Source organism: Antechinus flavipes, chromosome 4 (genome assembly GCF_016432865.1).
Source record: "Antechinus flavipes isolate AdamAnt ecotype Samford, QLD, Australia chromosome 4, AdamAnt_v2, whole genome shotgun sequence".
Lineage (NCBI taxonomy): Eukaryota > Metazoa > Chordata > Mammalia > Dasyuromorphia > Dasyuridae > Antechinus > Antechinus flavipes.
This window is the reverse complement of record NC_067401.1, coordinates 392,482,418-392,507,628: the sequence shown is the minus strand read 5'-3', so window position 1 is coordinate 392,507,628 and position 25,211 is coordinate 392,482,418. Positions and strand designations below refer to the sequence as shown.

General features: G+C 33.0%; 1 protein-coding gene across 2 annotated transcripts in view; it reads right to left on the bottom strand.

The window, feature by feature from the left end:
• Window positions 1–25,211, bottom strand: part of DENND1B (DENN domain containing 1B) — a 327,198-nt gene that overhangs the window by 202,677 nt on the left and 99,310 nt on the right. For both annotated transcript variants that reach the window (XM_051998705.1, XM_051998706.1), the window contains exon 4: window positions 8,348–8,397. In XM_051998705.1, the coding sequence (XP_051854665.1) occupies window positions 8,348–8,397 (50 nt within the window). The remainder of the gene's footprint in view (window positions 1–8,347; window positions 8,398–25,211) is intronic.

The window sequence follows — 25,211 nt, the reverse complement described above, 5'->3', positions numbered from 1 at the left end:
TTTAATCTCTTTCTCAACTCTTATTGCTGAAGCTAGCATTTCTAATACAATATTTTGTGTGTGTGTTTCTTTTTTTTATTATAAGTTTTTATTGATAGAACATATGCCTGGGTAATTTTTTTTTCACAACATTATTCCTTGCACTCACTTCTGTTCTGACTTTTCCCTTCCCTCCTTTCACCCCCTCCCCTAGATGGCAAGCAATCTTATACATGTTATATATGTTATAGCATATCTTAGATAGAATATATGTGTGCAGAACCAAACAGTTCTCTTCTTGAACAGGGAGAATTGAATTCAGAAGGTAAGAGTAGCCTGGGAAGAAAAACAAAAATGCAAACAGTTTATATTCATTTCTCAGTGTTCCTTCTCTGGGTGTAACTGATTCTGTCCATCATTGATCAATTGGAACCGAGTTAGATCTTCTCTTTGTCAAAGATATCCACTTCCATCAGACTACATCCTCATACAGTATTGTTGTTGAAGTGTATAATGATCTCCTGGTTCTGCTCATTTCACTCAGCATCAGTTCATGTAAGTCTCTCCAAGTCTCTCTGAAATCATCCTGCTGGTCATTTCTTACAGAACATTAATATACCACGATTTATCCAACTATTCTCCAATTGATGGGCATCCATTCATTTTCCAGCTTCTAGCCACTACAAACAGGGCTGCCACAAACATTTTGGCACATACAGGTCCCTTTTCCTTCTTTAGTATCTCTTTGGGTATAAGCCCAGTAGTAGCACTGCTGGATCAAAGGGTTATGCACAGTTTGATAATTTTTTGGGCATAATTCCAAATTGCTCTCCAGAATCGTTGGATTCGTTCACAACTCCACCAACAGTGCATCAGTGTCCCAGTTTTCCCGCATCTCCTCCAACATTCATCATTATTTTTTCCTGTCACCTTAGCCAATCTGACAGGTGTGTAGTGGTATCTCAGAGTTGTCTTAATTTGAATTTCTCTGATCAATAGTGATTTGGAATTATTTCATATAAGTGGAAATAGTTTCAATTTCATCATCTGAAAATTGCCTATTTATATCCTTTGATCATTTATCAATTGGAGAATGGCTTGATTTCTTATAAATTAGAGTCAATTCTCTATATATTTTGGAAATGAGGCCTTTATCAGAACCTTTAACTGTGAAAATGCTTTCCCAGTTTGTTGCTTTCCTTCTAATTTTGTTTGCATTAGTTTTGTTTGTACAAATGCTTTTTAATTTGACATAATCAAAATTTTCTATTTTGTGATCAATAATGATCTCTAGTTCTTCTTTGGTCACAAATTCCTTCCTTCTCCACAAGTTTGAGAGGTAAACTATCCTATGTTCCTCTAAGTAAAATCCATCTGGTCCTGGGTAGAAGATTATTTTTGTACTAAACCAGGAAATGGCTGAAGTTGCTTTACCTATGGTACATAATTTTTGTTTTGGAGATGTCTGAAAGGTGACAGGGATCAAAGAAAATATCTCATTTGCCATTTTTAAGCCCTCTGGAGTCAAACTGATCACCATGTGAATTCTCAGGACTTTAATAAGTGCATGAGTGTGTTTTATTCAAATATAAGTGAAAAAGTATGCTCAAATCTAAATAAATACAAAAACACTCCAAATCTTATGCAAATTTATTTTGGCCGTCCAAGAACTATCTTTTTCTTTCACACCATAACCAGTCCATTTTCCTTTTTAATTACAGATTTCTGTAATGGGCTGAGGTTTGAGTTGATGCACTGAGGTCCCAAGCACATGAGGCTAAATAGTAATTGGACCATACTCTATTAATATATAAGCTTGGAGAAAGAATGGCCACCGCCTACTCTTTGTGCAAGTCCTGATGTGTTGTATAGGAAATGACGATTCTGGTGGGTGGAGGCAAGGGAGTGAAAAAGGAAGGGGAGGAGAGCTCAGCCCTCACTTGCTCTGCTAGCTGGATTCCTGTTGGTTTCTCTTCTTCTTTTTGCTTTTGCTGAAGTCAGGAGGAAGGGGAAGAGATGGCTCAGTGGGCAGAGCACCAGCCCTGAAGTCAGGAGAACCTGAGTTCAAATCCAGCCTCAGACACTTAACAATTCCTGGTTGTGTGACCATGGGCAAGTCACTTAACCCCAACTGCCTCAGCAAAAAGCAGTGGGTAGAGCAAAAAGCAAAAAGAAGAGAAACCAACAGGAAGCCAGCTAGCAGAGCAAGTGAGGGCTGAGCTCTCATCCCCTTCCTTTTTCACTCCCCTGCCTCCACCCACCAGAATCGTCATTTCCTATACAACACATCAGGACTTGCACAAAGAGTAGGTGGGTGACATTTTTTCTCCAAGCTTATATATTAATAGAGTATGGTCCAATTACTATTTAGCCTCATGTGCTTGGGACCTCAGTGCATCAACTCAAGCCTCAGCCCATTACAGATTTCTTTGATGAAATCCTTTATGTTTTATTTTCATTGATGGGAGGTTACCAAAGAAAAACCACAGTTAGGAAATGGAGGAAGATACAAGAAAGTCAGTATCACTGGATGACAAAGTATTTAGAAGGGAATAAAGTATAAGAAGACTAAAAGCAGAAGGGGCAAGGCCACAAAGGGCTTTCAATATCAAACAATGGATTTTATATTTGGTAATAGAGTTGATAGGGAACCACTGGAGTCTACTAAGTAGGATAGTAAAAAGGCCAGACCTATGCTTTAGAAAGATCATTTTGATAGTTGAGTGAAAGATGGATTAGAATGGAGAAATAAAACACAGGGATTCCAAATAATGATTATTGCAATAGAAATAACGTCAGATCATGAGGGCTATATGGTTGTGGCAGTATGAAAAGAAAGAAGTGGACAGGTACAAAAGATGTTGCAAATATATAATTAACAAGACTTGATAATAGATTGGAAAGAATAATAAGTCAAAAAGACGTGTAGGTTAAAAAGCAGACTGGAAGATAGTGGTAGGAAAATTAGGAAGAGGGGAAGTATTTTGTTTTGTTTTTCTTTCTGGGGCAAAGAGTATGAAGAAAAAATTAGTTCCGTTTTGGACATGTTAAATATAAGATGTCTGTGGAACACCCAATTTGAGATGTTCTAAATAAACATTTAGAAATATGAGAGTGGAGACAGATTAAAACTAAATATAATATGAGAATTATCTGCATAAAGCTGATGACTAAATCCATTGGAATTTATTAAATCAACAAGCAAGAGAATATGGTAGAAAAAAAGAAAAAAGCCCAGGATGTAGTCTTGTTGAGTACCCAAATTTATTTGGCCTGATCTAATGATCATCTGGGAAAAAAGTCTGAGAAGGAGCTATCAGATAAAAAGAAGGAGAACCAAGAAAGAACAATGTCACAAAAAACCTAGAGAGAAAAGAGTAATAAGAAGAAGGTGACTGGTCGTGTCAAACAGAATGAGAATTGGAAAAAAAGGCCATTAGATTTTGTAGTTAAGAGGTCACTGGAACTTTAGAGGTAACAATTTTAACTGAAAAATGAGATTGGAAATCAGACAAGCATTTTTTTTTTAAAAAGTAGAATTTGATTATACATGATCATCTTGAGAAGTTTATTTACAAAAGAGAATAGAAATATAGGATAATGATGGAGTGGATGAGCCAATCAATTGAGTAGTTTTTAAGTATAAGAAGACATGAAATTAGATTTATAGGCAACAAGAAAGCAATCAGTACACAGTAAGACCTTGCAGATTAGTGAAAGAAAGGAAATAAGAGGGGTCAATCTGCTAAAGTAGACAGGCCAGAATAAGATTACTCATGTTTGTAGAGGGATTTACCCTGGCAACAGGAAGACCTACTTATTCATGTAAGACAGGATGGGAATGTATCTGTGTAATAGGAGATGAAGAACAGGAGAAAAGTAGATCTCATCTAATTTCTTCAGTGTCTTAAGTACTGATGTTTTCAGAGTAATAACCATCAAGTTTCTCAATGAAAAGTTTGGAAGAGAGGTGAGAGTAAAGGTGTTTCATGAAGTATGAGAAAGGATGGAAAATTCTGAAAAAGTCACTGTATACAATAATGAAATGATTGAAGACATATAAAAACTTTACATTGCTACTGTGAGGACCAATAGAGATTATGTATATACATGAGTAGTGGACTCATGGGTAGTGGCAGGAATGTTCTGAAGATCATTAAACTGGCTCATAAGAATTGAAAGTTAAATTTTTAATGTGAACATTTGCACCCCTGAAATTAGCAAATGCTCCAAGTCAGGGAGTGATTTATTGTTCTGTTGACTATCTATACTTGGCAAAGTGATAGAAAAAATAACAATACAGATTCAATTTTAAAGCATATGTATATTTTCTCCTCATTTGTTAAACATTTGCTACCACATTCTTTTTGAACAGTTGAATAATTTTCTCTTACTTCAATAAGGTGAATCTGAAGAGAAGTAAAAGCAACCAATGGTGGAAATAATCCATGACTGGGGCATGGTAAAAACAAGAATAGCTATAGGATAAGGCTGCAAAGGACTCAACAGAAGAGGTAAATATATAGCTGAAACAGTTTACCCAGTAGTCAAAATGGAGAAGGGAGGAAAATGTAGCTATGCATGGTACAGGAAAGACCTGAGGGGTAGAAATCCTAAGGAAGCAAAGATGGCGAGGGCAGGTAGCAAAAAACTATGGTCAAATAAATACACTTCAAAGATCATGACATAAAAGTAGAACACTTAGGTGAGAGGTCTGACCCATCTTTGTGTGTGCCTGATGTAAGGTGAAAGAGTACATTATTGGAAAAGAGTAATTGGAGGAAATGGAAAGTGTTTTATGGAATATTAATATATATGGGCATGAGTAGAGCATCAGAATCTGATACTCTGTGAATTGCAGCCACAGAACAGCACTAAGATACGTATTACAAAGATGGGCCTTTGTGTACCTGAAAATTCTGGGGCTTACTAATTTACTCAAAGCAACCTAGACTGTTCTCATGCTTCTTTTTCATTCTGAGCCACCACCCATCACCCACCACTCACCCCCACCTCATCAGATGCTTTGAGAATTGATCCTTCAGTATTCACAAAAGACTTTTTTTCAAGCAAATATCTCCTCTGCGTAGACAAATACAATTATCTCTCCCCCTTTTTGCTCTTTTAAATAATATTTCAACTTTCTTTATAAGTAAATCTAGGACCATAATATTACAATCCAAAGATGATGGCTCTTCTCTCCTTGAAGGTGAAAAGAGTTTATAACAATATTTTCAAGTCTTTTCTATCTTTATTCTGCTGTAATACCCATTACAGTTTCATCCTTAAATGTACTCAACATAACTTTTCTTATTTGGCTCTCATTAAGCTTTTTTTAAATAGTTTTTACCTTCTACAACTTGCTTCTATTTTATAGGGAGGTTCATTAATTTTTATTATCTTTTTCTGAAAGATTTTACTCATGAGTTCATGTTCTAAAAAACATTGAAGCAGTAGGTGATATAGTGGATAAAGGGCTGATACAAGAATCAAAAAGACCTAAGTTAAAATTTGGTTTCAGATAATGACTAGCTGTGTGAATCTAGGCAAGTTAGTTAACCCTTTTTTCTCAGTTCCTCATCTCTAAAATGAGCTGGTGAAGGAAATGGCAAACCACTCCAGTATCTTTTCCAAGTTAATCCTAAATGAGGTCATGAAAATTGGACATGACTGGAATAAATGAACAACAAAACAGTACCTACCTTTCAGAGTTGTGAAGATCAAATAGTATTATATTTGTTAAATTGTTTAGCAAAGTGCCTGGCACACAGTAGGCAATATATAGTCTTATTCCCTCTCCTTATTCCCCCTAAACTGGTATTGCCCTTGGTTGGCTACCATCTCTTTCACCATGACATACAAATCAGAGCTATATATATATATACACATATGTGTGTGTGTGTGTGTGTGTGTGTGTGTGTGTGTGTATACACACATATGGAAATTAAGAAAAGCTTGTTGAGTTGAATCAGGAAATAGTGTGTGTTTTAAAACAATATAGCAAAATTGGACCTAAAATAACAAAGATAAACACATGCTCTGCTGATGGCATAGCAAAAGCTTTTTTCTCATTTATGAAGAAGAATATTTAAAATTTAGTATTCTTCTTATTCAATGGCAAGGGTTTCTGCATTTGGGGGGGGGAGGGGGTGTTGAGGCAATTGGGGTTAAATGACTTGCCCAGAGTCACACAGCTAGGAAGTGTTAAGTGTCTAATCCAGATCTGAACTCAGGTCCTCCTGACTTCATAGCTGGTTCTCTATCTTCTCTGCCATCTAGCTGCCTTCTACATTTTTTTTGTATACTGGTTTGCTTGCTTTTTCTATGTTTATTTCTATTTCTAGTCTGGACACAAAGCCCAAGCAAACAGCTTTTAGATTCTTTACAACTATGACTTTCCATTTACTATTATGCCAATGATTATCACATTACTGGCACTAGAAATCTTTCCAGTTAAGTAAGACTCAAGAGAATTTTATATTTCTTGGAGTGGCCTTTAAGAACCTAGGGTCACCTCCATGCCACAAAGAAGCATCAGAGTAGAACACAATTATAGGCCTAATGATATTCTGTATGTCTAGTGTCTAAGGACAAGTCTAGATTTGGTTTGGTTTGTTGATTTTTTTTAAGATTTATAAAATGTATATGATAGAAGAGGACAATATTTTTTCTCATAGAAATACCACTGCAATTCACATTTATGAAAGGAGTAGCCTGATCAATGTAAAGATTTTTGAAGCACTGTACCAATAATTATTTAATTCATCCAATTCCTTAATCAGTAACCACTGACATAGTCAATTTCTAACTAAATTCCTTTAGTCTTCCCTTATCTCTAAAAGTGATATAGTATATGAACAGCTCAAAAGAATGTTGCTTTTTTAATCACCAATATCTCAGAAACTATGGAAAGAAAACTTTCCAATTTTAAAAAGCATACTTGTTTCTTTTGACATAAAAAATATCTTGCAAAAATCTATAGTGTTAAAAATCAACAATTGAAAACTGTAATCAGCATGTTTAAAAAATTTAGAGTATATTACTGAAGTATAGGTATCTAAAAATAAACTAAATTCATTCTGTACAGAAAATTAAGTTAATTATGAACAATTTAAGCTAGTGCATGAGATAAATCAAATAATTATAAAAATAATAAGTAGCTGTTTATTATAGAAAAAGCATATCATAAATGACGAACTAAAATTTTATTTTTGTGTCATATACATCACACACACACACACACACACACACACACACACACACACCCCTGCCAATACTATTGACTGCATTCTTGCCACTGGAGGGCAGTCATAGAATCTTACCTGACTACATAGTACCAAACTGAATGCCTATGGCACTTAAATTTTGGTTTTGAAGTGCTTAAGTGAATTCTAAAAAGGAATGATTTCATTATTGGTGCAATGATACTCCCAAATGATTTAGATTATATAAGCAAAACCTATGCACTATAAGTTTAATCACTGCAAATATCACACAATTTATCATCTGCATTTTAAAAATTATAATGTATACAGCTTTATTTCATGGTTTTTCTCCTTATATTTTTCCATGATATTTCTTGGGGAATATTTACTTGGTCAACAGAATTTTTCATTCAAACTGCTTTTTTAAAAATCATTCAATCTCTTAAAGCTGGCAATATAAAGTTTTATCATTAAATATAGCAAAGCTTAAAAACCTAAGTATCTTGACCATCAATCACCACTGCACTGCACTGAAATATGATGTTGTTTTCAGGAAAAACTTGATAAGAATGTATGTAAATCAAAAAGAAACTAACAAATGACTTGATTTTTATAGCAGGAACTGCAGATCATTCAAAAGAAATTCTAACCTGATACTTAATACTTCAGCTACTATTTGTTCAGTAAACAAAAAACAAAGACATTTTCAAACCGTTAGATTTTTCTAATATAATGCACTATTTCTATAAATCTACTCCTACTAGACAACTTTCTTCAAGCTTTATATTACACAGATGATGTTTTCAATTAGGCGCAAGTGGGACAAACTAGGATCTATAGATCTGTATCAAAAGACCTAATTCTAAGGTTTTGTTTTAATCAAGAGCATATTAAAATGTTTCTGAAAATATTTACAACAGATTCCTAAAGAACAAAGAAGGGAAATGGGTGAAATTGACAACTAATACTTCACACTGGTTTATGGAGAAGAGAATGAGATAGAATATTTGATAGTTTTAAAAACTGTCTTAATCCATAATACCAATTTCACTTTAAAGTTTGTTGAAGATGTTATAGTTATACGTTTTTTACTGAAAATGTATTCAGTAAATAGCTTTTAAGACATGTTAAGGCTAAAATTACTTCAATTAATTATACTGTACCTTTCAATGTCAAAAGGGAAACAGAACTTTGGCACACTCTGTAGCACTTCCTATAAATGCAAATAAAAACAAAATTTAATCAATTTTTTTTCGAATTTCACAGTTAACTTATTCTTGTATGAGTTTTTCCATTAAAAATTTAACATATATATTCAGATTTTCATCCCCCCCCCAAGAAATACAGCACAAATTCTTAGCCTAAAATAATTGATTATTAAAAAGGAATTATGTTTGTGCTTTGGCAGATTGCAAAGACAATGCCATGGAAGCCCCAGGAGGGAAAGGCCTGGCCTGAAGGGTATTAACACCCTTCACATCCCCGCTGGGATTCCCTTCAACAAGGCCATATGGATTTTACAAGAAGCACCGCACCATATGGGTAAGCCACGTCTGCTGCTACTTGTACCACAGACTAGCCACAGGGACTTCTGACAGATCCTGGCTCAAAAATATAAATGTTGTTTCAATTAAAATGCAGGCAGAGAAAGGGGAATGAAGTTGGCAGCAGAATGAATTACTGAGAGATATAACAACTCTACATGTTTCACAGTCAAATGTTTAAAAAAGATCTTCCATTGGCTTAAAAAAAAAGGCATTTACATAGTTAACCCCTTGATACAGTTCAACAACAGTAATACTAAGTTTCTTTATAAATCTTTCTCTTTAAAAAAAAGTCAAAATGCAGCCAATTGAATTAAATAGTACCGAATTTCCACTTTGTATATTTTTAAGATGTTTAACAGCAAATTAAACTGTTTTCATTAAAATGAAGAAAATAGCCTCATTAGCTGAAGAGTACAAAAAAGAAGAATTAAAAAGAAGGAAAAACAAGTCCATCAGGTAAATACAGAAAAATACAAAAAATTACCAATAATATGGCAATATGAAAAGAGTAATATTTCCATATTTCAAAAAATACTTAAAATTAATTCATGTTGTAGAAATATAGGACAGAGAATGAGGAAAATCTCTGTCTTTCTCTCTCCTCTCTCTCTATATGTGTTTACATATCTCTACATATCTTTCAGGATCACGTATTAATATAGAGCAAAGTATTGGTTTTTAATATTTGTTTCAATAAGGCAAGAAAAGTGTGCAATACGCTGAAAATTTATCTATTTCCAACTGTTTTTATCAATAAAGTTTGCATTTAAGAAAATCACAAAAATTAGAATCTACTAGAGTATTTTGAAGTATAAAATGCAGTTAATTTTAAGAGACTATTTTAAGATATAATAGAAAGTGACCCGTTATAAAGTTACAATTCTAGTACTTGGCAGACTACATCAAAGGCTGTAACTAAGAAAGAATAAGATAAGGTAAGACAATATGCCACCTTTGTAGCAAGATACTGTCTTGCTAGTGAAAATTCCTTCATAAAAGGGGCAAAAATAACAAAAAGTCTTCAGAAGACTCTGCTAGCAGTTTTATCATGGATATAACAATATAAATAATTAAATAATCAAAACAAACATTAGACTTGCATAAAAATTACTAACATAGCAAATAAAATATTAATAGATATCAAAGAAGACATTCATTCAATCAATTACAAGGTATTCTTTCCATTCACACTAAACAAAATGAAAATTTAAATTTTGTTAATCATTCTTATTTATAAATTGTTTGATACAGTAACTATAAAAATCATGCTTACCACATTGGGAAGATTTAACTAGAGGTGAGTATTATATACTAATTATGTATTCAATATCTGATACACATTTTTAAAACCCATGAGTGTTTAAATTTGACACTTTAATAAAAATATATACAAATTATGATATATAGTGTATCAATTTTGAAACTCAACCTCCATTGCTTCCCCATTCATTACTCAAGTTCCCACCCCTCCCCCTTTTTATCTTCATCCCAACTAGCACACATGCACATAACTTCTGCGAAACAGCCTCAGCTCGCTTCCCAACTGGCAGGAGCATCCCTCAGGGGACAAGTCTTTAAACCTCCGCACTCTTTAAAATTCAACCAGCCAGCAGGTCTATAGACTGGTGTATAAACAGTATAGACAAAAAAATCCTCCCTCAGCTTATGTCAGTGACAAAGCAGCTCAGCAGTTGACTGTTTCTCCCTTGACAGTATAAGCTGGGTTTACACAGATCAATAGCTGGAAGTCCTACCTAGCTCCCAGAGCTCAGTTTTCTTCCTTAATTACAGGTACTATTCAAACTGAAATATTTTTTAAGGCAAAGGATAAGAGGAATTTAAATTTTTTCTTGGATTATGTCCTTCCAGAGGCAATAGTTAATTGAAAATAGAATATCTAAATGCCTTAATAAGTATTAATACAGGTATAAAATTGGTATTTATATATCATGCTTTGAAACAATCCCTCATCCTACTAGCTTCTCTTTCATAAATCATAGTTACAATTTTAAACTATATAGTATTTAGCAAGCATCAATTTCCTGTTTGTCCAATATCTATAGATAAATATTTCAGTTAAATTCATATTTTTTGTGGAAGAATTGAAATGTTTAGGAAAGATATAAACTTGTAATCATTTGGACAATATTTTATCTTTCCTAAATATTTTAATTCTTCCACAAAAAATTATGAATCGACTAAATATGATTTACTTGCTGAAAAAAGCAACATAAAGAAAAATTGAAAAATGAACCAATTAAAATTGTGAAAAACAATATATATTTCTAGCAAAACAAAACAAAAAACTGAAAGTAATAATTTGAGGGTACACAAATTGATTCTCTGCCTCCTATCACCAAAAAAAAAAAGCAAAAAGTAAGTAAATATACAAGAAAAAAGGAACAGGGCCTACAACAAAGCTCAGAGAAACACGCTTGCGTAGGTTATGAAAAGTGAATAATCAAACATAAAATAAGACTAAGGAAAAGCAGACAGGTAGAAACAGAACTAGGAAACTAACGTTCCAGAAATCTTGATAGTAAAGAATGCCTACAGCAACAACTGGAAAAACTTTCTTGACCTATCAGATTTAAAATTAGCACATCACTGATACCCAAGAATCATATTTTCATTAGATAAGAAGAAATTTTAAAATAAAACATACAAAGAGAACTAAAAATTGTAGCAAGAAAATTACATGTCAAAAATTGAATTTATAATTATTCTTTTTACATTTTTATTACAATTCCATTGATTTCACAAAAGATACCTGAAAAAGTATGATATATATGTATATATAAAACCATTTTCTTCCACAAATACATTTCATAATAGGTAACAGATAATGTATTTTTGTTTCTAGTTTTTGCTGCGACCAAAAAAGTATGGCAATAAATATTTGATGTATTCATATAACTTTTTTTTTCATCAAGGACCTCCTTGGGGTATAAGCCCAACAGCAGAATCACTAAGAGGGAATCAACATATTAGCCATTTTATCTGCAAAATTTCAAACTGCTTTCCAGAACATCTGTTCTGGAACTATTCTTATCTTTTCTTATCTTTGGCAATTTGCTGCCTGTGAGGTGAAATGTTATAAAAAACCATACTGATTTTCATTTCTCTTATTATTACTGATTTGAAATATGCTTTCATATGATAGTAAATCATTTGTAACTTTTACCTTGAAAACAGTTTGTTTATAGCCTTTGTCTGATCATTATTATTACCAATAAAAAACATTGCCAACAATTATGAGGTCATTTATATAAAATTTTATAAAAAATAATCTACACAAATTGAGGGCATTTTTGATAACAGTATTAGAGGAAAACAATTAAAAATTCCACAAAAACAAGTAAAAAAAAATCCATAAAAGGCCACAATTTTACTATCACACAATTAACTGAAAAATATTGATTACATAAGAACATATTTAAGAAAAAGAGAGCTGAAATAAATTTCAGAGGCCATAAATTCCTTCATTTTATAAGATGAACTGAAACATAGGTAGTTTATTTTATACTAGTAATAGGATTTGAACTTGGGTCCTCTGACTCTAACACCAGTGTTCAAAAGTCACAATCACTGCTTGTCTCACCTCTATAGTCCTAATTATATACTGGCTTTAAAAAAAAAAAAAAAAAGCATTTTTTCTAAATGGAAATGTCACATCAAAAGCAGTATTCTACCAAGGAATCTCATACACACACGCACACACGCACACACACACACACACACATACATACACATGTATGTATGTATGTATGTATATCTGTACTTCAAAGTTAACAATATTTTGGAAAGATATGAGAAATAATCTACTATGATAACTACAGCATTATCAATATGAAGCCAATCATGGAGGAGGGCATATATTTGCAGCATCACAAAAAATGCAGGACAGAATTCTGGTTAAAAAGAAACTTCCTACACAATGAAGATATCTTCCAAATCCTCCTAAGTGCAGCTAAAATTGTACTGATTTTTAAGTCCCAGAGCACTATAGAATCTCCTAGATGAGATCCACAATGACTCAAAATAATTTAAAGTACTCATAGGGACATCTACAAGTATTCACACCGAACAGACACAGCAAAGAGACAATAAACTGAGTAAGAATTGAAAACTAAGATTTATTCAGTGTTTACTATGTACCAAGTACTATGACAAGGGAATTATTATTATCATTTCATCTGATCCTCACAACAATATTGGGAGGAAAGTGCTGATATTACTTCTACTTAAGTTAAGAAACATAAACAGTTTAAGTGACTTGCCTAGAGTCACACAATTAGTGTCTAAGACCTTATTTGAACTCAACTTCTCCTAAGTGAACAAAGCAAATGCCCTTACTTGAACAAAAGTAGGACACAGTAAGATGCCTTTGGGAAAGGCTTTAAAGTTCTTCTATTGACTAATGTTTTGTTCTTAGATTTTGGCAATTCTTTTTAATACCAACATTTTTCTGGTGATGTATGGCAGTGAACCACAGAACAAATCAAGACAAGAAGATGCTTTCTCTGCAATGTGCCGGGTACATTGGACAAAATGCAGGGCCTTCAAAGAAAAGCAAAAAGCAGTTCCTGCTCCGCTCAGTCTAAAAGGGAAGACATCATCTTTCAAACTGCTATATAAAAACAAGATATATAAAGGATAAATTATAAATAATCTCAGAATTAAGGCACTAAGATTAAAAGGGACTTTTAAAAGACTTCTTATGATATCTGAAGGAAGCTAGGAGGTAGAAATGAGGAGAGAATTCCATGCATAGGGAAAGCCAGTAAAATGACAGCAGAGAGGAGCAATAGTGGTCATAAGGAGACTATAAAATATTTCAAAGAATTAGGCAGAAGAAGCTGGGTATAGGATGTCATGAAATAAATGTACAGTGTAAAAAGATGGGCCTGACATATAAAATAGGAAGAATAAGGAATGGAAAATCTCTGTTCCCTTGATATCTTCTCAGCGTCAAGAGAGTGAAAGCCCTGAAAAAAATCAAAATGACACTTTGCTACAAACTTTGAGAGAACATGAAAAAGCCATATGAGATGAGTGAGCTTGGAAATACTGTAACCTATATTGCTGAGGAGAACTGATGAGACTGTAGATCCCCTGGAAAACTGGAGTTAAAGTTGTTTAATCCTCATTTAAATATCTTTTCCCTTTCTTTAAAAGGAATAACTGGCAACCATAATAATTATGTTTCTCTTTTAAGAATATGTGTATATCAAATATTAAATAAGAAGATTATTAAAAGAAAGCCAAACTCTGAGGGACTGAAAATACCAATAATGGTTCCTGAATTATAGGTTAACAAAGTCCTTAGTAGAGAAGAGCAGGATTCTGGGCAAAATGTTGCCTGATCATAAATTTGGTCAAAAAGTGATTACAACTTCAGAACTGGTCACAATATTGGTTGTTTTTGCTTTATTTTAAGGTAGAATTAAAATCTAGGGAGGACAAATTGAGTTGTATATGGAAATGATTGTCATAGTAAGATACAAAAATAAAACTGATGAAATATAAAGAATACATTACATTACAACTAAGAACAAGAAGTGAAATTTGTTTTCTAATAATTGTATCAGCATAATATATTAGAGTATAAAACCTAAGGTCTTGAAGACAGACCACGAAACTTACTGTTAAGTCTCTAAAATCTTTGAGCTTCAGTTTCCTCATCTGTGAAATAGTAATTATGACTTGTAATAATAACTTGATGTATATAAAGCATTTTTTTTTTGTGAGGCAATTGGGGTTAAATAACGTGCCCAGGATCACACACCTTAGAAGTATTAAGTGTCCAAGGCTGGATTTGAACTCAGATCCTCTTGACTTCAGGGCCAGCACTCTATCCACTGCACCATCTGGCTGCTCCTAAAGTACTTTTAAACATTAAAATGTTTTATAAATTAAAAATATTGTTTTCAATAACTAACTCCCTTTCAACTCTCTATTAATGTGTTATCTTCCCTCATTAGAAAGGAAGCTCTTTCAGGAGTTTCTTGTTTTTCTTTTTGTTTTTATTTGTAATTCCAGCATTCAGTCAATAGCTCATAAACATTGAGAATCTACCATTTGCTAGTTACTGAACTAAATACTGGGGACCAAAAAAAAAAAAAAAAAAAAAAAGGCAAAAGACATATTAAAAGACAGTAGGAAAGGAGCTACATGTTAAAAGGAGTAGGAAAGACCAAAAATCTAAGTGATAGAGTGGAAATAGGGAGGCAATCTGTTGAGGGAGACAAAATGGAATGAAATCACTTGTCACCCCATTGATCGCCAGGGTTGATTCGGCTGATCTGGCTGGCTAGGCGGGTGTCCCCTTCCTCCCTCACGGCTCCATGTGCATCCCTCCTGAAGCTGCACGCTCGGTGGAAGAGGACGACCTTCTCCAATAGAGGCGTACCGTTCTTCGGTCAAGGATATACGACGAGTAGCTGTGCTCCCCTGCTAGAACAAGCTCCCAAGGTCCATTTGTAGGAGAACATAGGGTAGTCAAGCTTCCAAGACTCCAGACACATCCAAAGTCACTTTAAGTGTGACAGGGAGAAGGAGGAGTTAGTAGCAAAAGGCATCTGAGTGATAAGAGATAAGGAAGATGACAAAACAGGAGCTCATGGAGAATGGCCTCAATTTTTTCTATAAAATATGAGGCAAGGCACTCACTCAACTGAGAAAGTAGGGCCATTGTAATCAAGTAGTTATATTAAGTCAAAAGCCTTGTTTTATTTTGTTTTCATTAAAGCTATATAATGTAGGTTTCTCAGATTGTTTCCCTAAATGTAAGATAGATGCTTGTCAAAAAGCTAAATAAGTAATAAAACTGTAACAAATATAAGGGAAGATAACAGATTAATACCTTCCATTCTGTATTTCAAAAACGTGGGTCAAACTTATTCCATATGGAAGAGAATACTAAATACATTCTTTCAAACTTTTGCCATGTCAGTAATTAACTTATTTACTCATTTCTATAACTGTAAGGAAGAGATATCTACAACTCTTAAACCAGGAGGACATATGAAACTACACGTCTTTATGTACATAGGGAAAAACAGAAGCAGAAGTATTACCCAGAAGATCTTATTCCTTGACAATATTAGATTTCTACTTCTACTTTTGGTATGTGAAGGCCTACTACATATTTAAGACTCTAGGAACAAATCCTAAAAACAAATGAAAAATGTACAAATAAAGACTTTATCTGCCTAGAAGTAAAGCATATAGATGTCTTTATTTTTCTAAGATAATCTTTAAAAAATCTTTGGACTATAGTAAAGTACCTAGAGATATCCTTTATAAAAAGGAGGTAAAATAAAGTTCATTGTAATGAATGAGAATTTTCTAATTTAAACTCATATTTTCTTCTTGTAGAAGATAAAAGTAATCTATCTACAAATTTGCAAAATGCAAGTGCTATATATACATCAAACTTTGAGCTGAAGAACAAAAATTTTACCTTTATTTAGTTATATTTTGAAATGATCCTTCTTTCCCTTAAAATAGGAATAATATTTAGAGTTTCCATTTCAATTTTTTTAACATGTTAAATATTTACAATTTAATGGAAAATTCTATCTTGAAAGACTTTAAATGACTGCCTCAAAGCAAGTATCATAGTATATCTTTTAATTCATACATATTAAAAAAACTTGCTTGAAATGGAAACTTCAAGGATTTGTATTTAATTTATTTGTCAATCTTATGTAGATTATCAGATCTATGGAGTCTACAAAGAATCATTTTTATCTAATGCTGATTTAAAAAGACAACAACAAAAGAGATAAGAATAACATTTTACACACATACTAACTATACATATATCTATACACACATAAATACACATAAATATATAGAAACACAGCAAGGTGGTAAGCTTTGCAAGAAAAAGTTAAAATAGATTTAATTTGCTCTATGATAAAAGAGAATATTTTAAAAAACAGAAAAAAGAAAAGAATACATTCTAAGGTATTATTGTCTATTAGCTAAAGATTCTTTTTATAAATCATCTTCTAAATTTTATCTTTAAATTTTTTCTCCCTTTGTGTCAATAGACAGTTTTTCCTTACCTTGATATGATTAACATGAGGATTAATGCCTGAAATTTTATTACTCATTATCCCCAAGTAACTTCAGGAGTTATATTAACTAACCTCATCCAAAACTAAACATCAACTCTTACTTTTAATCTAATGGATTAGGTCCCGGGTAACTAGATGTGATCGGCAGAGAAAGACTGAAGTATTGATGGAATAATATTCCCTGAGCCAAGCAGGGAAGGACACTGATGGGTATCAGTTTAGCATAATAATCCCATTCTCTGTGGAGGTCATGGGTAGTCCCACCTTACATTGTCTGGTCAGATATCCAAGTTATGTCAAATCCCCAAGGTTAAATTTCTCTTATAAATTCGTCCATAGCTCCTGCCATCTTAGATGAAACCCCCTGGGTTATGCCCACCCTGACACTCTGCCTTTTGATGTCTTTCCCCTCATATCCCCCCATACCACATGTTACCTTGCCTCTCATCCCTCACCAAGTCTCTATTCTTTCTCTTTCTTGGTGCTAAATCTCTAGCAAGAGATTGTTTGGGCAAGTCACATAGTTAGTAATTGTTCAAGGCCAGATTTGAATTCTGGAAGATGAGTCTTCCAGTTCAAATCTCAAGACAGTTGAGGAAAGAATGGATTAGAGTGGGGATGAGACTTGTGACAGGAAGACCAACTGGCAGGATATTATACAGTAGTACTGTTAGAAAAGAGATGTTATGAAGGTAGAAATGACAAAACTCGAAAACTATTTGGATGAAGGTGGGGGAGGGAGTTGTGAGAAGAATGTGGTATCCTCAATAATAATGGGAAAATTATGAAGGGAAGATGTTTTGGAAAGAAAATAATATGTTCAGTTTGGACATGTTAAGTTTAAGATGCATACAGGATATCTAATTTTAGATGATCAATAAACAGTTGGAGATGAGAAACTGAAGGTCAGGAGAGGAAGCTGGGGCTAAAAAATCATCTGCAAAAAAAGATGATAATAGATTTCATGAGAGCTGACGAGATCACCAAGTAAAATAGTAAAAAGGGAGAAGCTATTATTATTTTTATATATGTATATTTTCCTCTTTCTTTGCTCTCTTTGGGTTTATATACCCATTAAAAGAATCAAGGGCTGTACATAGTTTAGTGCCTTTAGGGGTGTAGTTCTAAACTACTTTCTAAAATACATGTTCCAATTCATCAATAATGCAGTGAAGTGCCTGATTTCTTGATTTTCTCTCCAACAATTGTAATTTTCTTGCCCCTTCATTTTGTCCATCTAATGTATGTGAGATAGAACCTCAAAGTTCCTTTAATGTGCATCTATGTAATTATTAATGCTTGTGAGCATTTTATAGGACTATTTTTGACATTATCTTTTGACTTATCTATTACAGATATTATGATACAGATATCTGATGTTATGAAATACTATGTTACTTTGTTTACATGTGCATGTTTTCTACCCATGTCTGTTCCCCTGATCAACTCTCAATTTTTAATCAGTACAAGAGAAATATATGACATGTTTTGTAGGTTAACTTGAAATCTGGTACATCCTAATTCCTTTTCTTCCCATTTTCTTTCATGATTTTTTTGAGATTCTTGACCTGTTCTTCCATAGGAATTTCATTATTATGTTAGCAGTAGAACAAAATAACCCTTTGGTAGTTTGATTAATATTGCACTGGAAAAGTAAAGGAATTCAGGAAATAAATGTCATTTTTATTATCCTGACATAGTATTCTCATGGATAATCAATATTTCTCTTATTATTCAGGTCTATAGAAGAATGCTTGTAGTTTTAGCATATAATTCCTTTAAGTGTCTTCACAAATAGATTCCAAATTTTTCATTTGAACTTATTTCAGCAAGAATATCTTTTGTTCTCTCTCTTCTAAATTCTGTTCCTAATTAATGAAATGTTAAGAATTAATGCAAGTTTTTTTTAATATTTTAAACATATCTACAAAAAGCAATACTTCTGTTTTCCCTTTTCTTATTGGTATTCCCTTTCTCTTTTTAAAAATACTGCTATGGATAGTATTTCTGGAACCATATCAATAATAGAAGTCATAATATATATGGATAGTATTTCTGGAACCATATCAATAATAGAAGTCATTATATATATATATATATATATATATATACACATACATATATATCCTTGTTTTAGTTTTGATCTTATTACAAGGGCATCTATCTCTTTCCCACTGATATATAAGGTTAACTCTCATTTTATAGATACATGCTACTTTAGATACATCCCAATACTAAAGAAATTTCTGTTTTTGCATTAAAAAAAATTTTACATAAAAATCTCAGTTTTTGTAAATAATTTTTGGCATTTTTGATATATATTTTTAAATTTTTTTTATTAATTTGGTTTACTGAACCAACCATTTTATTGGACTGTTATTATAGTCTATTTATTGATATTTTAATTTAAATCATTTAATTTTTTTAATTGTCATTGTTCACTAAGAAATCTTAGTCTCAGTTTTCCTTCTCTGCTTCTCTCTTCCTAGTACAGGCAATAAGACCAAATTTGTATTATGGAGTATGAAAAAGGCCCTTTCAACTTTTGCAAATCATTTATGTAATACTATAATTATTCAATTTATGTAATATTTAAATTAATTATTCTTTGAGGACTTCATAGAATTCCTTGATCATAGCATTTTTTTTCTTTAGAGTTCATTTATAGATTTTTCAATTTTTTTCTGATATTAGATAATTTGAAAACATTCATTTTGTTGACATATAATTAGGCAAGATAGGTTACACAAGTTGGCCTGCTTCTCTCTTTTTCATCAAAATAGCTATTTGCCCCTTTTATTGTGTCAAAAAAGTATCTAGTTTTGTTTATCATTTCAATATTTTCCTGGTTTTTAATTTTGTTCATCTCTTCTTTCATGTTCAGAATTTGTATTTTGTATTTAGTTGGGGTTTTTTAACTTTCTTACTTTTAAAGATTTTTTTAGTTGTGTTCCCAAACTACTGACCATTACTTTATCTTTTATAGATGAATGCATTGAGAGATAATTAATTTCTCCCTAAAAACTAATTTAGCTACATACCAAAAATCTGGATATGTGGTTTTATTACTGTCACCTTCTTTAATGAAATTAAACTGCTTTTCTATGATTTCTTTCTTTGATCCTTCTCAGTTTGGGGGGGATTAAATTATTCTCAAATTAACTTTTAATCTTTCTTTCAATTGCTTTTTATTAATATAATTTATTTCATTCTCATCAATGTGTTTACTATTTCCATTTTCTGCATTTATTTGTAATGTTTTTATACCTCAAAAGTCAGTTTTTGATACTGCAACATTGTTCAGTTGTTTTCATTCATGTCTAACTCTTTATGTCTCCATTTAGGTTTTTTTGGTAGAGATATCAAAGTGATTGATCTTCTTTAAATTCTTTTCTGACCAAGTCATCTCCCTATTCAACAAACTCCACTGCCAACCTAATGGTAACATCTATAACCAAATATAAAAATAAAAAAAAATTCCATTTGGCTTTTAAAGCTTTCCACAAACTTGATCCATTTTTATCTCCCCAATCTTCTTATAATTAACACTCCATTCTACTCCCAAATACTCCTTGATCCAGTTAACACTGGCCTCCCTGTTATTTCTCATACACTATATCCCACCCCTATAATGCATTCTAGGCGTTTTTGTTGGCTATCATAGCCCATGCTTATTAGAGAGCTCGCTTCCTTTTTATTTCTGCCTCCAGATTTCCCTAGATTCCATCCCACATTCTCAAACATTCCTTTCCCTATCCTCCTTGACCACAGGATCTTCTCTCAGTGCCTATCCAATTTAACCTACCATTAGCTTCTTTGTGACATAGTTGTTTGTATGTCATGTCCCTATTAGGCCAAATGGATTTGTTCTTTTAAAGCATTATTAGCCTAAAATTAACTTCTGCGGTATTTAAATTAATAGCTTAGACATATTTAGTATTATAAGATCTTCAGCTGTTAACAAGTTACAATAACAAGTATCAACACAAGCTAGAAGTAAAATTTGTGTAAAAGTCTGGCAAGGGATCAAGGATGAAAAAGAAAGTTCCAATTAGAAGGATGAAAGATACAAAGTAAAATAGGATAGCATAAACATCTTCAATGAAGGTTCTTTCATATGATTAATACATAATTTTTAAAAATAAAAATATGCAAAATCTAAAAAATAAAAATTTCTACATTTTTACATTCAAAGGTTCTGATAAAAGCCTCATTTCTAAAAATATATAGAGAATTGACACAAATATATAAGAAATCAAGCCATTCTCCAATTGATAAATGGTCAAAGGATATGAACAGACAATTTTCAGATGAAGAAATTGAAACTATTTCTAGTCATATGAAAAGGTGCTCCAAATCATTATTAATCAGAGAAATGCAAATTAAAACTACTCTGAAAGACCACTACACACCTCTCAGATTGGCTACGGTGACAGGAAAAGATGATGATGAATGTTGGAGGAGATGTGGGAAAACTGGGACACTGATAGTAAATATTTTTTTCTGGAGGTCTCTGGACCAGCCTTCTTTTCAGTAATCACTACAAGAATAGCCAAGTATTAAAGTCCAAATCCTTTATTGTCTCCTTTGCCTGGTGCTCAGCTAACTTTCTCATGGCCTTCAGACAGGACTTGGTTTCAGTGGAGAATATGTAGGAGACAGGCCACCACCATGAAGCTGATAAAGATGGAATTGAATCTCTCTCCTTCTTTTGGCTGAGTTTGTCTCAGCATATATGCTCTATATTGAGTATAAACCAATCATTCTATCACTAGGAAACCATTATTTGTTGTAAGATTAAATCAATCATACTGAACTATGCTAAACTAGATAACCAATGTATCATCAATTCCACTTAAGTACCACTTTGTAAGAATGCTTGTTTCAGAGTTCAGAGTTCTGACCCATAACATTGTCGGTGGAACTGTGAACAGATCAATCATTCTGGAGAGCAATTTGGAACTATGCACAAAAAGTTATCAAACTGTGCATATCCTTTGACCCAGCAGTGTTACTATTGGGTTTATATCCTAAAGAGATCTTAAAGAAGGGAAAGGGACCCACATATGCAAAAATGTTTGTGGCAGCCCTTTTTGTAATGGCCAGAAACTGGAAACAGAGTGGATGCCCATCAGTTGGAGAATGGCTGAATAAGTTATGTTATATGAATGCTATGGAACATTATTGTTCTATAAGAAATGACCAGCAGGATGATTTCAGAAAGGTCTGGAGAGACTTACATGAACTGATGCTGAGTGAAATGAGTAGAACCAGGAGATCATGATACATGACAATGACAAGATTCCCTCTCTTCACAGGCTATATACTTAATGACTTATGAGCAAAAATCCATTTCTCTATTACATTCATAGGAGTCAACATAACCTTTTTCCCTCAACACTTCCTAGGCCTTTCAGGAATATCTCAACAATATTCATACAAGCCAGATGCCTACACAGCATGAAGTATGCCCATCCAATCTGATGGATATGGCTCTCTTCAACAATGAGATGATTCAAATCAGTTCCAACTCTTTATTGATGAAGACAGCCATCTACACCCAGAGAAAGGACTGTGGAAACTGAGTGTGGACCACAACATAGCATTTTCACTCTTTCTGTTGCTGTTTGCTTGCATTTTGTTTTCTTTTTAAGGTTTTTTTTTCTCCTTTTTGATCTGATGTTTTTTGTGTAGCAAGGTAACTATAAATATGTATACATATATTGGATTTAACATATATTTTAACATATTTAACATGTATTGGACTACCTGCCAGCTAGGGGATGGGATAGGGGAATGAGGCAAACATTTGGAACAGAAGGTTTTGCAAGGGTCAATGATGAAAAATTACCCATGCATATGTTTTGTAAATAAAAAGCTGTAACAAAAAACAGTAAAAAATAAAATAAAACAAAAATAAAAATTTCTGTAGGAATTTACCAAACAATTAGCTTAATGAGTAAAAATCCTTTTCAAGTTTTGTAAAAGAGACTCAGAAAACTGCTGGGAGTTGGGGGAAGAAATATTTCTATTTTGGGTCACTAATAGAAAAGTGAAGGAAGCCAGAAGCACTCAAAATTTACTTTTATGTATTGTTATTTATTTGTTTCCTGTTTTGTGAAAAGAAATTGTGTTCTTCAATATCAACTGAGAAGAGTTCTCCATTTTAAGAAAGGAAATGCAATTAGCATTTTAACTCAGTAATCACAACATAGAGAGTCTCCATAGTGTAAATTGTTCTTTTACTTCAGGAAGAATTTTCCATTATGAATGGAATAGTATAAGCTTGCAGAATAACTCCACACTTTTAATTAAAATCTGAAAAAATAAAGTTATTCAAGAAAAACTTGTCAAATTTCAAATTAAAAGGCAATGGAATTTTAACAAAGAACAAAAAGCATATACTTTTTCTTTTAATCCTATATTTTATAAATTAGTGATAAACCAAAATTGTGAGAGAAAAGTTAGGGCGCTTGCAGTTTATAGTAGGACTTCTTAAACTTTTTCCATTCATAACTTCTATTCCCCCAAGAAATTTTTATATGACCTCAGGTATATAAATATATAAAATATGCATAAAAAATCAAACATTTACTGATGTAAGAAAATATAAGATACTAAATATTTTAAAAGATAAAAACAAGTTTGAATAATAAATCAAGCCTAATAAAATTTCAGTTCATTAGGACAAAATAAAGTCCTGCACTTGAGTTCCAAAATTACCTGAACAAGTACATAAGAGAGGAGGCACAAAGAATCAATGGTTTGTCCCTATGTCCAGAGATTTTTAGTAAACTGCAAACTCAACATAAGTCAACAGCACTATATGGCCAGTAAATTATCTAATACTATCTTAGACTGCATTAAGAGAGGGTCAGAGAAGAAAAATGTAAAGAGAACAGAATAAAATGAGGAAACAGAATAGCAAAACAAGGCAGAATAAAAAGAAGATCAATTCTTTCCATAACTACTCCAACAAAAATAGAAAAAGACCAGATCAGCTAGTGATCAGGAAGTACAAGGAAAAACCACAATCTGTCATTTTTCTAGCCCGATGAACATAGAGACAACCAGGGATGGGTCTTCCAGAATGGGGATGGAAAGGTCCTCCTTCCAAAAAGCAGTAAGGGTAAGGACCTAAGGTTATCACCCTAGTTGGAAAGAAGAAAAGTAGACAGTGCTTATGGTTATGTTCCCTGAAGGAAGAAGGAGCAAGAATAGGAAACAGGATTTAGGTTAAGGTCCCAGACCTCAGAGCCTGGAACTAGATCCAATAGATACAGCATCAACTGAATATGGAATTATGCTTTTCTTTTGTAGTGTCTTGGCTCCATAAACTTGCCTCCATAACAGTTTTTATTGGTTTTTTTTTTTTTAACTCATTCTTCTAGCCTTGTTTTCTAAATCAGGATTCTGTGCTTGAGGAAGGCTCTGTGTTCTTTTTAAATGCACCTCTTTTTTTGTTTGTTTTGAAAGAGATGGGAGGGAGAAGAAAGTTCCCAATCTGCATTCTCAGTGTGTACAGCTGCTTTTCCTCAGTTCTTCAAAAATCTTAAGAGACAACAGAAGCTACAAATTATATATTTGGCTGTTGGGTATGGTGCTGTTAATAAAAATGACTATGTCAGGGCATAAAACAATCACACACAAGGGAGGCAGAGCTAAGATTAACTTGCTCAATCTCTTCCCAAACTGTTCCAAATTCCCTGAAATGATGACTCTAAACAAATTTTAGAGCATCAGAACATCTAAAAAGACAGAGTAGAACATTTTTTCAGGAGACAGCTTAGGAGTTCAGCAAAAATCTGTGATACCAGGGTAGGCTGCCAGCACAGTAGAGAGCTGGGTTGGAGAGTCAAAGAATAAATTATAACCGTAATTTTAAAAATACAATTATACCAATGAGACAACATGCCAGAATTTATTTGAAATAGCCAAAGAACTCATTGGGGGGAATTCTGTATTCCTTACTACTTTCATTAGTGTTGTTGCTGCTCATTCTTCATACTCTCAAGACTTGACCAACGACATCGGAAGGGTGATGTCTTAACTTGCAAGTGAACTGGATTTAAGTAAGATAGGACTATACAGTCCTCTCTCTGTTCTCTCACAGATGAGATCCTTTCCTAGTCAGCATCTGACTGGAAGGATGACTTCTTAGAATTGCTTTAAATCTGAAATTTTGTGATAATTATCTGTATATATTATAGTGAGGGTTGAGATCAACAAGACTGGAATACTAGAATATTCTCTGATCCTCATGGCCTCTCAAACATCTTCAAAACAGAAACTATGCACAATAAATGATTCCTGATGAGGTCCAGCACCAAATGATGAGGTCAGAGTAGCAATTCCTAGTTCAAAATACAAGGTACAAGGCACATATGAAGAAT